Source organism: Cydia fagiglandana, chromosome 26 (genome assembly GCF_963556715.1).
Source record: "Cydia fagiglandana chromosome 26, ilCydFagi1.1, whole genome shotgun sequence".
NCBI lineage: Eukaryota > Metazoa > Arthropoda > Insecta > Lepidoptera > Tortricidae > Cydia > Cydia fagiglandana.
The window spans coordinates 8,034,856-8,052,718 of NC_085957.1; the positions used below are offsets into that span (position 1 = coordinate 8,034,856).

At 40.0% G+C, this 17,863-nt stretch overlaps 2 protein-coding genes across 3 annotated transcripts in view; one reads left to right on the top strand and one right to left on the bottom strand.

Annotated features, from left to right (window-relative positions):
* LOC134677383 (uncharacterized) overlaps nt 1–6,840 on the top strand; it is an 82,078-nt gene extending 75,238 nt beyond the window's left edge. The window contains exons 9-10 of one of the 2 annotated variants that reach the window (XM_063535825.1): nt 1,577–1,727; nt 6,375–6,840. In XM_063535825.1, coding sequence (XP_063391895.1) covers nt 1,577–1,727; nt 6,375–6,563 — 340 coding nt within the window. In that variant the 3' untranslated portion in view covers nt 6,564–6,840. The remainder of the gene's footprint in view (nt 1–1,576; nt 1,728–6,374) is intronic. The other variant, XM_063535824.1, reaches the window with a different exon arrangement.
* A 3,485-nt stretch (nt 6,841–10,325) lies between these two features.
* LOC134677469 (la-related protein 1) overlaps nt 10,326–17,863 on the bottom strand; it is a 175,157-nt gene continuing 167,619 nt past the window's right edge. Inside the window, exon 28 of the mRNA XM_063535951.1 lies at nt 10,326–16,660. The gene's annotated coding sequence lies outside the window, so the exon portion shown is untranslated. The remainder of the gene's footprint in view (nt 16,661–17,863) is intronic.

The following is a 17,863-nucleotide window of genomic DNA, read 5'->3' on the forward strand; positions in this document are numbered from 1 at the left end:
TATCCCGACAAGGTTCGCGATACGCGTTGCCAGCGGGGCGAAATTCCTCCCTTCGGGCAAACGGTAACGGGCAAATGTAAACGGAACCGTCCGTTCGGCTTAGCATTGCTCCGAGCAATCATTAGGGTTGGCAACACTTGACGTCCCTTTGCGTGCACGACCACAGATAAGATAATGGGTTGAATTTTGACAACCCTAAATAGCCGAAGAGGATAGTGCGATATATTAGAAAGGGACAACATGATTCGACCCTGAACCGCTGTCAAACTTCGGTTGTGTAGGAAGTTTCCTTTCTGTACGGTAGTACTATTATTTATGTTGTGGCGTGGCGTTCAGCACTAGCGGCCGTGTGCGTTGGAGGGACTGCTATCTTAGGGCCCCCCCACATCTGGCGTCTTTCGAGCGTCGGCGTCTACAATTCTATGACCGACGTCGACGCAACGTCGACGCAGCGTCGACGCAACTGCGCAGCGACGTCATTTTCCATAGCGCTGGACCGACGCCGACAGACGCCGACGCTCGAAAGACGCCAGATGTGGGGGGGCCCAGATATATCGAAGCACAAATATCTTTTCACCTCAGTAGCTCGAACAAGGGTACTTTGCTTCTTAAAAACAGTAAGCAAAATCGCATTTTGCTCACTGAGTGAGACAAAATGTCATTCAAGTGACCTTTATAGTCAAATGTCATTTCAACATGCGGGGTCTAATACAAGTTCTATATACTTGGGTTCTATTATCTCTGTCCCTCTAGGTATGTTCTCACTGCTTAGGGTGAAACATTTTGTGTACTACACGAGATCAAACTTATTTACATCTCTTATAGAATCTTTCGCTTCCACGGGACTCAAAATAAGCACTCGAAGAAATATCAAACTTTGATCTCTTGTTGTACAAATAACTATAACACGCCTCTATTGTCAGGGCGTTAGAGAGCGTGTTCAGATATTGTGAACACATTGGCCGCTCCGATATATCTGATGGCGACTGTACATTGTCATTTCACGCCAAAGCAAGTGCTGCCCTCTATAGATATAGTTCACGTACGTTTCCTTGTGTATTGTGTGTATTTGGTAATGTTAAATAGCGCTTACTATTTCAGCATTATGTATATAGAGTAACTAGCGACCCGCCCCGGCTTCGCACGGGTTAACAAATACACCTAAACCTTCCTCAAGAATCACTCTATTGATAGGTGAAAACCGCATGAAAATCCGTTCAGTAGTTTTTGAGTTTATCACAAACAAACATACAAACACACAAACAGACACGCGGCGGGGGACATTGTTTTATAATATAAGGTGTAGTGATATAGAACGTGTATACTTATGTCCTGAAATATAATTCCTATACCTTGAAACGGAATAATTATTTATTTATATATATTTCGGGGAAACGGCTCAAACGATTTGGAACGGGTTATGGGGGGCGAAAAATCGGTCTAACTAGGTCTTATCTCTGGGAAAACGTGCATTTTTGAGTTTTTATATGTTTTCCGAGCAAAGCTAGGTCTCCCAGATATTGATATAATAATAATATAATATAATAATATAATTTAACTATTCCTGTTTTTCTAGATGCATGCTCTGCCGCGAGAAGTTCCCGTCGCTCCGCGAGAAATGGGACCACCTGTGGGAGGTGCACAAACAGCGCAAGGAGAAGGCAGACTGCCCCATATGCGGCGTCTCCTACAGGAAGTTCATCGATGTGAAGAAACACGCCTTTCAGGTGGGTGAGATTTATTTGTAAACGAGTACTTTCCTCTACTTCAAATTTCTTATTTCACATCGCGCACGACATAAAGCACCAGATAATTATTAGAAAAACATAGGCAGCAGTTATTTTTAAACACAATTTGTATTTAATAAATCGGATTGAAATGTGAAAAGTGAGTTGAACGTGACGTCACTCTACACGTTTTCATATAAATTCCATATTAGGAAATCGTTTTGACAGTTCTAAAAAAGTTGCTGATTTGACTAGTAGGAAAGTATCCAATTATGCAGTATGTGTCAGAACGAAAGGCCCCATTATGGCCCCATTAATGTTTAGGTGATACTGAGCAACTTTTACTATGGTACCAACCCCGAAAACGAGGAAAAAATTGGATGTTTCATACATTTTGCTGGTCTGATGTTGAAATTTCCTATGGAAGAGAATTCCTATTCCTATTTTCGCGATTTCGGGGTTGGCCCCATAGTAAAAGTTGCTCAGTATGACCTAAACATTAATGGGTCTCTTTGCCTTTCGTTCTGATACATACTATATAATATACCATAACACCAAAGAGAATAGTGTATAGAGACGGATTATCAAAGTCAATTATGTAGCCACTGTAAATTAACTGCCATCTTTCGACATACGATTAAAACTGTTAGAACGCCATTTGACTTTGATCCTTATTCTTTCACTGATATGTGTTAACTTGTTAAATACTAATATTAACGCCATCTACTCGACTGTAGGCCAAAGGTATGGTGCAGTCTTTTCGAGCAATGTCGCCATAACCTTCAGCCTACTCTCGAGTAGATGGCGTTAATATTAATATTTAACAAGTTAACACATATCAGTGAAAGAATAAGGATCAAAGTCAAATGGCGTTCTAGCAGTTTTAATCGTCTGTCGAAAGATGGCAGTAAATGTACTATGTACTGCGGCTACATAATTTACCATGACAGTAACTCTCTATTTTAAATTGCCTTTGCTATAATTATAATATAATATCGTCGGGTGACAAGCAAAAGTCACTAAGTACTATCAAAAAAATAAAGTAACAATGCACTTTATTAGGGTTCCGTACCCAAAGGGTAAAACGGGACCCTATTACTAAGACTCTGCTGTCCGTCCGTCCGTCTGTCTGTCACCAGGCTGTATCTCACGAACCGTGATAGCTAGACAGTTGAAATTTTCACAGATGATGTATTTCTGTTGCCGCTGTAACAACAAATACTAATAAGTTCAAAAACTAAAACCCGACTACTGCAAATCGCGCTCTAAAAAGTATGAAACAAGATAGAATTCTTATCTACAATTATCAAGCAGGAAATATTATAAATGTTACCATTTTTTTATATAAAAATACAACGTTATATAATTTACTGATTTTTTTTATATATTTACAGAGATTCAGAGGATCGCCGTGGTCGTATGCCACGTTTATAAACTTAAAAGTAATGTGGCATACGACCACGGCTATCCTCTGAATCTCTGTAAATATATAAAAAAAATCAGTAAATTATATAACGTTGTATTTTTATATAAAAAAATGGTAACATTTATAATATTTCCTGCTTGATAATTGTAGATAAGAATTCTATCTTGTTTCATACTTTTTAGAGCGCGATTTGCAGTAGTCGGGTTTTAGTTTTTGAACTTATTTTTTATTTAGTTAATTTTGGGGTCATGATTTCGTTACTAACTTTTTGAAGTCACTTTATATTACTTTTGCGCGGGCGTCCTCAGTACAGAAATGTACGCAGAGCGCCGCCTATATCGGGCTACGCCCGACTCCTTTAGTGCCTATGAGGGCGCCGATGGCGGCCGTCTTTGGAACGCGTACGTCGGGTTACGCTCGACACTTTAGTATGAGGGCGCCGCAGGCGCCCGGTTTTGGAACGCGTACGTCGGGCTACGCCCGACTCTTTTAGTATGAAGGCGCCGAGGGCGCCCGGATTTGGAACGCGTGCGTCGGGTTACGCTCGACTCTTTTAGTATGAGGGCGCCGAAGGCGCCCGGCTTTGGAACGCGTACGTCGAGTTACGCTCAACTCTTTTAGTATGAGGGCGCCGAAGGCGCCCGGCTTTGGAACGCGTACGTCGGGCTACGCCCGACTCTTTTAGTATGAGGACGCCGAAGGCGCCCGGCTTTGGAACGCGTATGTCGGGCTACGCCCGACTCTTTTAGTATGAGGGCGCCGAAGGCGCCCGGCTTTCGAACGCGTACGTCGGGCTCCGCCCGAGTCTTTTAGTATGAGGGCGCCTTCGGCGCCCGGCTTTGGAACGCTTATGTCGGGCTACGCCCGACTCTTTTGGTATGAGGGCGCCGAAGGCGCCCGGCTTTCGAACGCATACGTCGGGCTCCGCCCGACTCTTTTAGTATGAGGGCGCCGAAGGCGCCCGGCTTTGCAACGCGTACGTCGGGCTCCGCCCGACTCTTTTAGTATGAGGGCGCCGAAGGCGCCCGGCTTTGCAACGCGTACGTCGGGCTCCGCCCGACTCTTTTAGTATGAGGGCGCCGAAGGCGCCCGGCTTTGGAATGCGTACGTCGGGCTACGCCCGACTCTTTTAGTATGAAGGCGCCGAGGGCGCCCGGATTTGGAACGCGTGCGTCGGGTTACGCTCGACTCTTTTAGTATGAGGGCGCCGAAGGCGCCCGGCTTTGGAACGCGTACGTCGAGTTACGCTCAACTCTTTTAGTATGAGGAGGATTTGGAACGCGTACGTCGGGCTACGCCCGACTCTTTTAGTATGAGGACGCCGAAGGCGCCCGGCTTTGGAACGCGTATGTCGGGCTACGCCCGACTCTTTTAGTATGAGGGCGCCGAAGGCGCCCGGATTTCGAACGCGTACGTCGGGCTCCGCCCGAGTCTTTTAGTATGAGGGCGCCTTCGGCGCCCGGCTTTGGAACGCGTATGTCGGGCTACGCCCGACTCTTTTAGTATGAGGGCGCCTTCGGCGCCCGGATTTCGAACGCGTACGTCGGGCTCCGCCCGAGTCTTTTAGTATGAGGGCGCCTTCGGCGCCCGGCTTTGGAACGCTTATGTCGGGCTACGCCCGACTCTTTTAGTATGAGGGCGCCGATGGCGCCCGGCTCTGGAATGCGTACGTCGGGCTACGCCCGATTCTTTTAGTATGAGGGCGCCGACGGCGCCCGGCTTTGGTACGCATACGTCGGGCTCCGCCCGACTCTTTTAGTATTCGGCGCCCGGCTTTGCAACGCGTACGTCGGGCTCCGCCCGACTCTTTTAGTATGAGGGCGCCGAAGGCGCCCGGCTTTGCAACGCGTACGTCGGGCTCCGCCCGACTCTTTTAGTATGAGGGCGCCCGGCTTTGGAATGCGTACGTCGGGCTACGCCCGACACTTTTAGTATGAGGGCGCCGACGGCGCCCGGCTTCGGAACGCATACGTCGGGCTCCGCCCGACTCTTTTAGTATGAGGGCGCCGAAGGCGCCCGGCTTTGGAACGCGTACGTCGGGCTACGCCCGACACTTTTAGTATGAGGGCGCCGACGGCGCCCGGCTTTGGAACGCGTACGTCGGGCTCCGCCCGACTCTTTTAGTATGAGGGCGCCGAAGGCGCCCGGCTTTGGAACGTGTACGTCGGGCTCCGCCCGACTCTTTTAGTATGAGGACGCCGAAGGCGCCCGGCTCTGGAACGCGTACGTCGGGCTACGCCCGACAATTTTGGCTTCGGAACACGTACCTTGTATCGTGTAAAAAAATTGACTGTTTCATACATTTTGGCTGATCAGGACTTCTATACCTGTTCACGTTATAAAATGTTGCAGGACATTAAAAAAACACCATGTATAGCGGCCAAACAAATTTCTTTTGCAAAAACCTTCTTGTATCGCCGTAGTCGAGTAACACGCGGATAGAATCCAGAGCGCTTGTAGATTCATAGTTCGAATCACCTAACCGATAAATTAATGTTTTATCTGGCGCATGCAAGCAAAGCCGGGTGCAAAAGCTAACAATATTTATATATTTGAAATGTGCTAATTGAGCTCTTTCCAATGATGTATAACACATCATCATTACTTAGTTCGCCTTTGTACTTCTTGCTAATTGTATGTTATTTTTAATATGTCTTTTTGTACAATAAAGAGTTTACTACTACTACTACTACTTAATTTTAGTTTTTTGGTTCGTGACTTTATGACCTCTAGAGGGCGCAATGTTCATTTTTTTGTGATGCCATATAGCCTATAACCAGCGGACGATTAAGACGATTCGAATGACACATCGTTTGTTAAATTATAATAAGTACTTTAGAAGTTATGAGGGAACAGATGAACATACATACATACATACATACATACATACATACATACATACATACCCACATACATACCGGTCAAAATCATAACCCTCCTTTTGCGTTGCCGTAGTCGGGTAAAAACAGAATAAAATAAAGATTTAAGTGGGGCTCCCATACAACAACGTCGGGCGGGGTCAGTACTTGGATGGGTGACCGTTTTTTTTTTTGCATTTTTTTGCATTATGGTACGGAACCCATCGTGCGCGAGTCCGACTCGCACTTGCCCGGTTTTTACACTTGTAACACGGTTTATTGTCCAATGATTTCAATGGTGTTAGTGACTTTTGCTTGCCACCCGACGATATAATATTATTAATCACTACAATTTACTTTCAGGTACATGGCAAGTCCATCACTCTCTCCAGTCTGTGGAGTTTGCTCAGTAAGATTAGGGGTTCAGAGGGCTTGGGGTTGTTGGAGGGGAAAGGGGAGGGGAGCAAGGGTCAGGTCAAAGAGGAAGCGAGTAGTGATGATGACTGTCTGTTGATAGAGGAGGAGCATGAAACTCTAGTTGTTTATGACTGATTTTATATGACTTGTATATATGATGATGATGATGATGATGATATACCGGGTGTGGCCTGTAATATGAGCAAAAAATTCAACTGTAGGTAAAGCCTAATACTGACCAACATTTGTTCAGCAACTTTTAATAATAACTTGTAGTTTGATTTTTAATACACTTTAAAGTTTAATCTAAGACGCAATGTATTGCGAATTTTGTTATGTTTAAGGCGTGACAAGCAACGTCAATCACAATGATATGGCGTGGCGATGGCGTCCATTGAAGATAATATTTATTTTGTATGAAAAATAGGGAGTCTAAATACAAGGTGTCCAGAAAGGGTATCGGGTATTTGTTTTAGCGCCATATTCGAAACGGGGCCACGAAAGGGAGCGGGGAGGGGTTCGTGGCGTGCGCCATTTAGTGGAGTTTTAGCCACGATGGAACAGTACTCGGGGATGCATCGCGCATTTTGCGTACGAGCGTATTATCGTAACGGTGATTCAATAGTGACTGCTCAACGTCTCTATCGTGCGGAATATCGTACACGCCACGCGCCAAGTGACGTAATGGATCAGGATGTTCGAGAATACAGTTTTGAATTTTAATCGTCGCACCTGTATTCTCGAACATCCTGATCCGTTTCCTAATGCTATCGTCACTTGGTGCGTGGCGTGTATGATATTCCGCACGATACAGACGTTGAGCAGTCACTATTGAATCACCATTGCGATAATACGCTCGTACGCAAAATGCGCGATGAGTCCCGAGTACTGTTCCATCGTGGCTAAAACTCCACTAAATGGCGCACGCCACGAACCCCTCCCCGCTCCCTTTCGTGGCCCCGTTTCGAATATGGCGCTAAAACAAATACCCGATACCCTTTCTGGACACCTTGTACTTCATAATTTTTAAAAGTTGTTGAACAAAAGTGACATCGTTGAAAGAGTACAATCATCTATGTTTTAATTATTTGCTCGTGTTACAGGCCACACCCGGTATGACTTGTGTAGGTCGCTAGCCCAATATTACAGGGTTCTATGTTTCACTTTTATCGAACTGAAATTTGAACATTGTCACAGTGGCATTAAGTCGAATTTCGACTATCTTGAAAATGTAACATATAACCATGTAATAATGGACCAGCGCGATATAGGGATCGTGCGCGTCGGACTCTGCCATCTTGTGGCCGGAATCGGAAATATATGTGCACTTGTACATTGCCAAAGCAAGTGCTCTATCGGTCTCGGTAGTTTCTTGTGCATAGTAGGTTCTGCCATCTCGTGGGCTACATTGGAAGCATGAACTTCACATTTACGCCTCGCGCCAATAATCTGACTGCTCCTGTGCTGCCCCCTATAGAAAAGTATGGAAATTAGTTGTCTTATTTTGTGACTGTTTGAAAAATGGCATCGAAATCAGTTTAGTATTATGTTGACATGAATTGATGAACGAATGTTTTTGTAAAGTGTTTTTTTATTGTTAAAACTAACTTTATGGTAGTTAAGTATTTTAGTACCGGTAATTTGGAAATTAAATGTAGGTAAATACCTACTTGTTATTAATATGACGATATTTTCCGCCTAGAAGGTGTATTGTATGATCTTAATTATCTAATGATCAAGAATATTTGAAACATACTAAAAATTCTATCTTTTTTAGGGTTCCGTACCCAAAGGGTAAAACAGGACCCTATTACTAAGACTTCACTGTCCGTCCGTCCGTCCGTCTGTCCGTCCGTCCGTCCGTCTGTCACCAAGCTGTATCTCACGAACCGTGATAGCTAGACAGTTGAAATTCTCACAGATGATGTATTTTCTGTTGCCGCTATAACAACAAATACTAAAAACAGAATAAAATAAAGATTTAAATGGGGCTCCCATACAACAAACGTGATTTTTGACCAAAGTTAAGCAACGTCGGGAGTGGTCAGTACTTGGATGGGTGACCGTTTTTTATTTGCTTTTTTTTTGTTTTTTTTTTGCATTATGGTACGGAACCCTTCGTGCGCGAGTCCGACTCGCACTTGCCCGGTTTTTATTTTTATTTGAAATGCTAGACGCCAATATATGGATTTTTTTTGTCAAAAATCGTTTGTCAGGTTATGGAATAATGTGTGTAAAATAGTTTTTACTTTAAATTATGTGTTTTTTGATAAACTAACCAGACTAAGATGTTTTTTACAGAACCTCCTTTTTTACAGGTCCGTACAGTCGCCATCAGATATATCGGAGCGGCCAAGGTGTTCACAAAATCTGAACACGCACTCTAACGCCATGACAATAGAGGCGTGTTCAGATATTTGTGATCACCTTGACCGCTCCGATATATCTGATGGCGACTGTACCGTATAATTATCGTATATTATTTATTGTAGTCGTTTCAAAAAAGGTGCCCCTTTTATTTTAATTTGCATGCTTTTTTTATGTAATCCGCTGTAATACAGTTAATACTTTCATAGGGTAAATTGACAATTACTGGACACTGTTTAATAACTGGCACCAAATATACTAAAAATTAATTCTATTCAGCTATAAACAGAATTTGTTTTAGTATAAGGTGGCTAGTTAATGAAACCTTATACAAAAATAAATTCTGTTTATGGGTGAATATATTAATTTTTAGTATAAGGTGGCCAGTTATTGACGATTTACCCTATGTGCCCAGATATACTTTGAACTTATACGGTTTTTGAATGTTGTGACATTTGAAGTGGATGAATCTTTTGGTTTTAAGCTCGTATAGGGTTTTGAAAATTGTTGTTGTATCTTTTTCGTATGAGTGGCTTATTTTGAATGATTCCTGTATATTCTGTTATGTACTACTTGACCTAAGGATGGTATTCAATGATTTTTACATGGACATGAGAGTTGTTACATAAAATTATGTACGATCTGTTATATTATGAAGGTCAATAAATGTATACTTTTCTTAAATTGTGTTTTTTTAACAGATGGCGCCAACAGAGCTCGCCCTGCCAATCCCTAAAATTGTTTTTTTTTTGTTTTTTAAGGAATTTTTATGCACTGGATCACAGAAAAAGGGGCAAGCTATGATGGCGCCATCTATGCAAACCTTTGACAGTTGCCAACCCCATTTGATCATCCCGTCTGGGCGGACCTTTATGTTACGGGTGTCGTTATAATATTATATTTATGTTAAGATACAACATAAAGGCCATTCGCACAACCCAGAAGACATAATAGTACATACTACCGTACAGAAAGGACACTTCCTACAAACCCGAAGTTTGACAGCGGTTCAGGGTCGAATCATGCTATCCTTTTCTAATATATGGCACTATCCCTTTCAACTATTTAGGGTTGTCAAAATTCAAGTGATTATCTTAAGCGGGCCACAGACCATCAGTTTTAACTGCACAGTTTTAACTGTTCAGTCAAACTGTTCAGTTAAAACGTACGTGTGTAGGCAAATCTTGAACTGTGCAGTTGAACTGACGATCTAATCGAAATTTCATTAGATAAAGTTTTAACTGAACAGTTTGACTGAACAGTTAAAACTGATGGTCTGTGGCCGTGCACGCAAAAGGAAGTCAAGTGGTGCCAACCCTAATAATTGCTCGGAGCAATGCTGAACCGAACGGAGCCGAGTTCGACCGAAGTCAGGAGTGTCTCCCCACTGCCACAAGGTAGATACTTAGGGCATACTCAAAATTCCTGGAACTGGCCACTTAGAAAAAATAAGTCGTCAGAAACTTTCAGAAAAGTATGGCCCACGTATAATATAGTTTTACGTTTAGGTAACGAAATAAAACGACGCAATGCTTTTATTATTAATTTATTTTATCAATATAATAATAATATGTATATAATGTATAACTTACAGCCATATGGAGCGTCGGCGACGGCGATACGAAACAAAATCAAACAAGATACCGAAAAATCTTTGCGAAAATTCCAATAAAAAACTTACACCATCATTCGTAGCCCGCCGAAGCAAGCGTCGAAATCTAAATTTAATTACTATACTGACTACAGGACTACCGCAGAGTTCAAAACCGACTCAGTTACCAATAATTGTCAGGTATTTTCGAACAGAAAGTATTCATACAACGAACCAGTTTATTCAGTGGTATAAAACGTGCAAAATTATTAGTGGTCATCGGATATATCGGAGCGGCAGGGGTGCTAATAATATCTGAACACGCGTTGACAATAGAGGCGTTTTCAGATACTTGTGAATACCTTGGCCGCTCCCATCTGATGGCGAATTTACAAGCAAACTAAATCTGTCACGACAGTATTTTTGGTTGCCAAGCCAAGCGAAACTCAACACGGTTTGAAGAGTTGTTAATCTTCACTATATACGACTACCCGTGTTACTCGAGTGATATAAGGCTTTCAGACTGTCTTGATGACTACGCAAGTACAAAGGTTTAGGTAAATGTATAATTGTATATGCAGTTTCGCTAGATGGCTCTGACGCGACGTAAGATCACCAGCATAAACTAAGTGAGTCTACAAAATGATCTGAACACAAGTACAAATATTTCATAGACCAGATCCGCTTAGCTAATTCTGCAGCTGACTGTAACGTATTACAACTTTTTTTACAACGGCTTTTGATTCAAAATCTAAATAGAATCGACCACTGAGAAAACTAGTTTGCACAGAATACTATCCGCACCTCAGCGACTACTCTATATTACAACCAAACTGAATTTGAAATGAAAAAACAACAACCGGCTCCGACCTTAATGTACAATATCACTTAAAGTTACAGCAAGATATTTTTTTTTTGTATATTTTCCATTTATACAATAATCCTATGATTTAACATCAGCATTTAACGTCGTCTCCTTTGGCGTACTTACGAAAGAAAATAGCAACAATTAAAAACAACTTAACAATAATGTCATAAGACTTAAGTGTAGACTTTGATTTCGGACGAGTCTCTATTTAAAACTCATGCATGCATATAAATCAAAAAACACCATTTTTATTCGTGTTCTGTCAAAAAATCTTTTACTAAATAGTCTAGCTGTGTTTAGAGAACTCGTCCAAAAAGTCTAGGTCTTACGCTGGACCGCTTCAAACTAAGTTTTAGTCATACTTTACTTGGTCAAAACTAAGCTAAAACACCATCTGGGGACGGCAAATCAAAGAAATGCTGCCGGCAGGAGTCTTGAACTTTCGTCTTTCAAACTTAAATTTGGCATTGATTCCCGGGTGCACCTTATGTGCCTTTCGTTTTTATTCATACAACTTACGCCGAATAACACGAAATCCAATCAATATCAATCAACGTATAGTCTAAAACTAGATATAAATTCAAATAGACTCATCTCATTCAGTGTAAGAATAATTTTCAATATTACACCACGCAAATCTATGTCTAAGTTAGCATAATATACGCTGTCGTGTATAGACGTCAATCTGAGTATATGCTGTCGTATATATACGACAGTATCGCTCAAGAATCATGCCGACAGTCATTTTAGACACAGAAATCGACAAAATAAACTAACAGTGCATACAGCTAACATTATTATTGCTAAAAATACGCGGTAATTTGGAACAAACTTTACGAAAATTGCATAAACGATTCCTGTGTCACTTTACTACGATATAGGAACTATTATATAAGTAAATGTAGAAGCGATCGAAGCTGTCTTTACGACATACAACTATATACGAATAATTATTATTCTCCTGTGTTGTTTTTAGAAAAATAATTAAAGGCACATTAATATAAATTTACGAATGCCCGATGACAAGTCTTTGTACGAATTTCGACCGTAAACTCAACAGGTTAAGGTTGTAATTACTATTTTATGTCAATAAGGGCATTTTTTAATTGCATATATGTGCCAGTAGCTTCTTAAGGTCTCAAACTAGCGTCTTTTAAGCGTCGGCGTCTAGTCAGCGCTATGGAAAATGGTGTCGTTGCGTAGAGTTGACTAGACGCCAACGCTCAAGAGACGCTAGCGTGGCTCTTAATGTAAATGATACGCATGTAGTAATCAAATCATACTCTAAGTTAAAATCATAACTAATTGGTAATTAAAATATGATTTCGCGGGGAACAATCGTTAATATAAAAAAACACGTGTTGAAGTATTTTCTAAAAACAACACCGGAGTATGGTGCGCTAGTTGTGAGTCGAAACTGAAACATGCACCCGTTTGACGGGTCCTATTATAGTCGAAAACTAAACGCACCTGATGCCGCAAACTTTTACAATTGGTGCCATGACCAGGATATCAAAGTAAACATCGTTTTCACTGTGTATAGACGACGGCTATTCTAAAATGACAAACAATTTAGTAGTGACTGCCTTTTTAGAAAATTGTAACCATCAAGTTTGCGGCAATGGAAAAATAAAAACTATGTTTAAAAAGCACACTTATTAACTAAGAAAAAACGCACACTGGATTTTAGTGCTCTCTACAGTTTTTTTTTTTAAGTATCCGGGATTTCGAGTGCATTATCCAAGATGAATAATTTAAAAACCTATTTATTTGAATTTATGTGCTAACAACATCCATAATTTTATTGAAAAATTTACTACAAACACGTACATATGTAGTGCACAATTATTTTCCATTGTATTTTCAGGACGTACGAACGTGTCTTGCTATTTCAGTCAGTCTCGATACATACAAAAAGTACTGTGGTTGACTGAAGTAGCATGACAAATACGAACGTTTCCGAGAAAATACGATGGAAAACAATTATGCACTACATCTGTATGTTGTTTTGGCCTATACTAAATTTATCTAGAATAATGTTAACCTTGTTATCAACCCCAAAATTAGTCTATTAGTGATAACAGCCAATGAATCTAACATACGCTGACATTATTATAAAAATATTTATCAACTAAATGTGGAATTATATCAATTCCAAGTGCCTTGCATGCAAGTCCTATGACTATTTCAAAGCTAGAAATTATATTAAGATTATTTTTAAAGGCACCAATCGAAACTATTGACTTGTATTGCATTTATTATACAGGATGTTTTTTCAAACTTTAGCGAAATTTTACAAGGTGCATAAAAGAGGTCACAATGATAAACTTTTACTACGAGACATACGCCGAAATCAAATAAAATGATATCTCTCTCATAGAAAACGTCGACATCTGATGAGCCAAAATGTATGTCTTTCATACATTTTGGCGAATCAGATGTCGACGTTTTCTTTCGCCATTTCGGTGTTTGTGCCACAGTAAAAATAGCTCAGTATGACATTTAAACTCATCCCGCAAAATATGACTAAGTGCCACTTGCACCATCCCACTAACCCGGGTTTAACCGGTTAAATCTAGAGTTACCATAGTTACCAGTACAATATGATACTTGGTTAACGGTTTAAGCGGTTAACCCTGGGTTAGCGGGCTATTGCAAGTGGCCCTAAGTGTTGGAGAAACACTCTGTATAACAAGTATGTCAACTTTTCAAAAACAAGTCATGACGTACGTCATTCATGTCGGATGACGCACTCGCACCGTCACGTCATTTTTCGTCGTTCAAGTTTATTGAGCAAGTTAATTATTACGATACAAAAAAAAATCGAAAATTACTAGCATACGAAAACTTTTTACTGACAAGCATAAAAATGCACACATGTCAAGGCCGATAACTAGAAATTATTATTTGTGAAGTTCACAAGCAAAAGGTGCTTTCACGCTTTTCCTATGTACACTGACAGGTCGGTCATTCGTATTAAGATGCGAGCAAATTTCATCCTTATGGTAAGCGACAATGTGTTACCTTTTTCTTGTGAACGTCACATTCTAGCATCACTACAGAAACATACTTTTATCCAAGTCCTATTTCATTCAAATAAGGCAGACAGAGTCAAAACCTATTACATTTTCTATAGATTAAAAAATTATTCGCGCTAGCACAATCCGCGTCCGGGCCGAGTCGCCCGACACTCCGTTTTCTATTGAAGGCATCACGTGATCACCCGTCATAGAAAAAGAAGTGTCGTACGTCTCGGCCCGGGCCCGGGCCGTTCTAGAGAGTCATTTTTTAACACTGACTACCGAGAACTCGTCTGGTAGGCACTCGTAATGTTTGCTCAGATGCCGGACAACCCGCCCAGCGGGTTGTTTTGTACGCAGATATAGACGACCGGTTTCTGGGGTAGTGCGCCGTTTTTTGCCCGGTTGCGAAAGTGTTAATCTATATGAAAAGATAACACACGGTTTTGACTCTGTCCGTCTTATTTGCATTAAAAAAAGACTAGGATAAAAGTATGTTTATCTTAGTATGCTGTAGTATTTTATGATTGCTTGTCAGCAGTTTAAATCAAATGCTAGTAAAAACACCAATTAAACAAAATATATTTCATAAAATGCTTCGTTTGAACGTTCAATTGGCATTTATATATAATATAATATAAAATAGCACGATTACAATATTTAACAGTTTTTTTTTATTATTATATACATACGCATTTCATCTCAATGCTATCTCATATTATATGCGGAGTTTAGATTAATGTGTGCTGTGTTGTGTCATAAATGATACGTGGCAGTATACGACAGACCCGGAACGCACTGACAGACATACAGACATTTCTGAACTGTGCTGCTGGTATTCAAAATCTGAGTTTAGTATTATTTGTGTCAAATACAAAACACACCTTATAATCTGAGTTTAGTATTCTTCGTGTCAAATACAAAACCATAGAGAAAAAAATACATAGAGTGCTTACTCATCCCATCAGTTTTGGTACCAAAACGACGATTATCTTCCGTCATCTAGCATCGAATAGCAGAATTATCAGTTCTACTACTCGATACTAGAAGCACTCTATTCTTACTATATTTCTCTATGACAAAACAGACCTATTTTGAGGTCATTTTATAAGTCAAACAATGTAATTCTCATATCTTGTCACAGTGACAATTAATATGAAAGTCGCAAAGGACCTCATACTATTTGCACTGTGACAAGGTACGGAATGGTACTGAAATCAAAATTCCTAGACAGTAAGTACACTATATTTTTTTATGTTATTCCCACTCAGAATCATGAGCTCGATCCTAATTGGAAAAAAAAATATCCCAAAATTTTCCATTCCGTTACCGTCGGAACGGAATGAAAATCTAAAGACACTTTTTTTTTCTTACTAGGATCGAAAGAGCTCGTGATTCTATGTGGAAATAGCATAAAATTTCCCAAATAAAAAAATACTTTTGACATTTAAATCATACAATTTCTCGTTAGTCTGTCTAAGCTAATTCTGCACCAACTTTAACGTGAAAAAGCATGCAAGCGTTATCACCACAAACGTCAAAATGAAAATATGTCGTTTATAACGGCTTTTATACTATTTCACATCAAATTCGGTGAACAGTTAGCTTGGACCGACTCTAGTCTGTAACAGTTAAGAAATGTTTGCAAATCAATATGTTCATTCGGGACCCGCAAAACTCATAGTCAAATATACATCAGAAAAATCACACTATTCAAAACCAGAGCTTACATAAAAGCCTGCAACGCTTCACACGAGCAAGGCCAGTCTTGAGATAATTTACAATTTCGTTTCTCAAAAAAAAAGACTACATTTTTTATCTAGTTTTGATTAGACTATCGGCGAAATATCAACAACTGTACATTTTACATTGCCTAAGAGAACCTACAAATAAAATGCCCAATTCGAACTTTAAGATACGTCAATTAATAGATCCAGAAATGATATGGATTAGATATGTCAGTGTCAAATGTGACGTTACTTCAACCAAAACCGTCACTTCCATACCATCCATATCCATATCCATATCGTCCATATCGTTCCTAAATCAATTAATTGACGTATCTTAAAGTTCGAATCCGGCCGGTAGTGTCAGAATCAAAACCGACACAGTGTTGCCATGACAAAAAAATCCTTAACTACACAAGCGAACAAAAAAACTTAACTATTGTTTTATATATATTATTAATTATATACTAGGAAAATTAATATAACTAAGATGACTGCAATTTGAAGTTCGGCTCGAATATGTTACAATGTCAAAAATATAATATATGTTTGTTAATATGTAGCTTACACTATAAGCCGTGACGCGCGTTTGTCGCGCGGTTGTCGCGCGTCTGTCGCGCGTTTGTCGCGTAGCGTTGTTTATTGTCGATGCGTACAAGCTGCAACAAGAATGACGCACATATTATTATAATATTTATGGCGAATTTTACCAAAAGGTTACCTTTTACTTTTTTTTGAAAAATGAATAACTCTTGGATTATTCAGAATCGCGAGGACTAGAATAGAATCTCGTTGAATCAAGTAGGATTTTACAATAAAACTAAGATCTTATTTTTTTTATTTTACAATAAAACTATTTGAACAGCCGCACAATTTAGCGACGTCAAAATTGCCCTACTATTGTATAATGCATACGTCAGAAGCAAACTGGAGTATAATGCAATCGTGTGGGATCCGTGCGAAAAGAAGTACGTGTTGATGATAGAAAGGGTGCAACGCAAATTCACACGGTTCCTTTACAAGCGGTACTACGGGTACTACCCAACTCTATTTCCATCGCTGTTCGTGAATGGTATGGTCGGTTTAGATACCCTCGAGCTACGCCGGAAAGTTGCGATATTGTCGCATTACTGCTCACTCTTGCGCCATAGGGTGAACAATCCGCTTGTTCTGAGTAGGCTAAGTTTATTTGTGCCGGATAACTTCACGAACGCGGTAGGCCGCAAAGGGAGACGCGCGCGAAATCTTTTTGCCATTGCAGCCGGTAAAACTCGAACTCGTCAAGCCTTCAACGCTCCTACTGCCAGAGCTATTGCACTGCTGAACGAGTTTCTTGCACAGATCCAGGACGCTGATGTATTTGCCGATAACATGGCACTTTTAAGAACAAAAATAGTTCATTTTGCAAACCTTTTAGTCCGATAGTTATGTTCTTGCGTTGTTATATTGACATTTATTTTAATTTAATTGTATAATTCAGTTTATTTTGACGTAATTCATTATTTGTTCTTCTGTTATTTGACATAATTTAATTCAATTGTAATTTCACATTTATTCAATTGTAATTTGGTATAATTTAATTTTATATAATTGTGTTATTCAATTTATTTATTAGGTAACTTGACATTGTTTATATGGTAATTTTATGTTGTACTATCTTGTGAGCGTTTTGGGGCCACCTGTAAGCCCGCAAGAGTTGAACACCAATAAAATAAAATAAAAATAAAAAAATAAAATTGATTAAAACTAAGAAAAAAGTGTCCTTAATTTTTCTTTCTAATTTTGGATTTGAGTTTGCATTCATAAAATTGTAATTTATTCCTTTTTTTATATATTGATATATCAATAATTTTCATGATTCC